Genomic DNA, 745 nt, shown 5'->3' with positions numbered 1-745 from the left:
TATATACATATACATATACATATACATACATACATACACACCCACACACCTTCAATCTGTATCTCTTCCTTGCGGATGTTCTGTTTGAGTTGCGCCTCCCTCAGCTGATACGCTAACTCTGCGTCGGCCTTTTTACTGTTCACTTCTTCGAGGTACTCGAACTTCTTGAGCTCGTACTGTGTCTTGTGGTCAGCGATCTGTGTATCGGCTTTGTACCGAACTTCTGAACTCGCTCGCTCTGCCTCCGATTCCTGTGCAATGCGTAGATCGTGGGATATACATATTTAGCTACACAGCGATGTGATGTGTGTGTGTGTGTGTTCACATCTAAATACATGCAAAGAGAGAGAGATATATATATATATATATGTGTGTGTATAATCACATCTAAATACATGCAAAGATATATATATTTGTGTATAATCACATCCAAATACATGCAAAGATAGATGTGTGTGTGTATAATCATATCTAAATACATGCAGAGATAGATGTGTGTGAGTATATTCACATCTAAATACATGCAAAGATAGATGTGTGTGTATATATATTCACGTCTAAATACATGCACATGTATACTGCTACACGCACAAAACTACATCAAAAACATATCAGTACATACACCGCACCGCAACTAGGTCTTCTCGTATTGCAATTCCCATTTCCATTCCTAGACTTTACGTGGTATAGTCTTTTGTGAATATTTGCTGAATACACTGACTGTTTGTTTACAATTAGGGTATCA

At 37.9% G+C, this 745-nt stretch overlaps 1 protein-coding gene across 1 annotated transcript; it reads right to left on the bottom strand.

Annotated features, from left to right (window-relative positions):
• Positions 1-47: 47 nt before the first annotated feature.
• On the bottom strand, positions 48-251 carry SARC_17345 (hypothetical protein; the record flags this gene model as incomplete). Its single annotated transcript, XM_014288559.1, has 1 exon — positions 48-251. A coding segment is annotated over one exon (204 nt), but the record flags the coding sequence as incomplete, so codon positions are not given.
• Positions 252-745: the final 494 nt, after the last annotated feature.

Source organism: Sphaeroforma arctica, assembly GCF_001186125.1.
Source record: "Sphaeroforma arctica JP610 unplaced genomic scaffold supercont1.10458, whole genome shotgun sequence".
In the NCBI taxonomy this organism is placed as follows: domain Eukaryota; class Ichthyosporea; order Ichthyophonida; genus Sphaeroforma; species Sphaeroforma arctica.
Note: the sequence above shows the minus strand (reverse complement) of the source record. Positions and strands in the feature narration are given on the sequence as shown.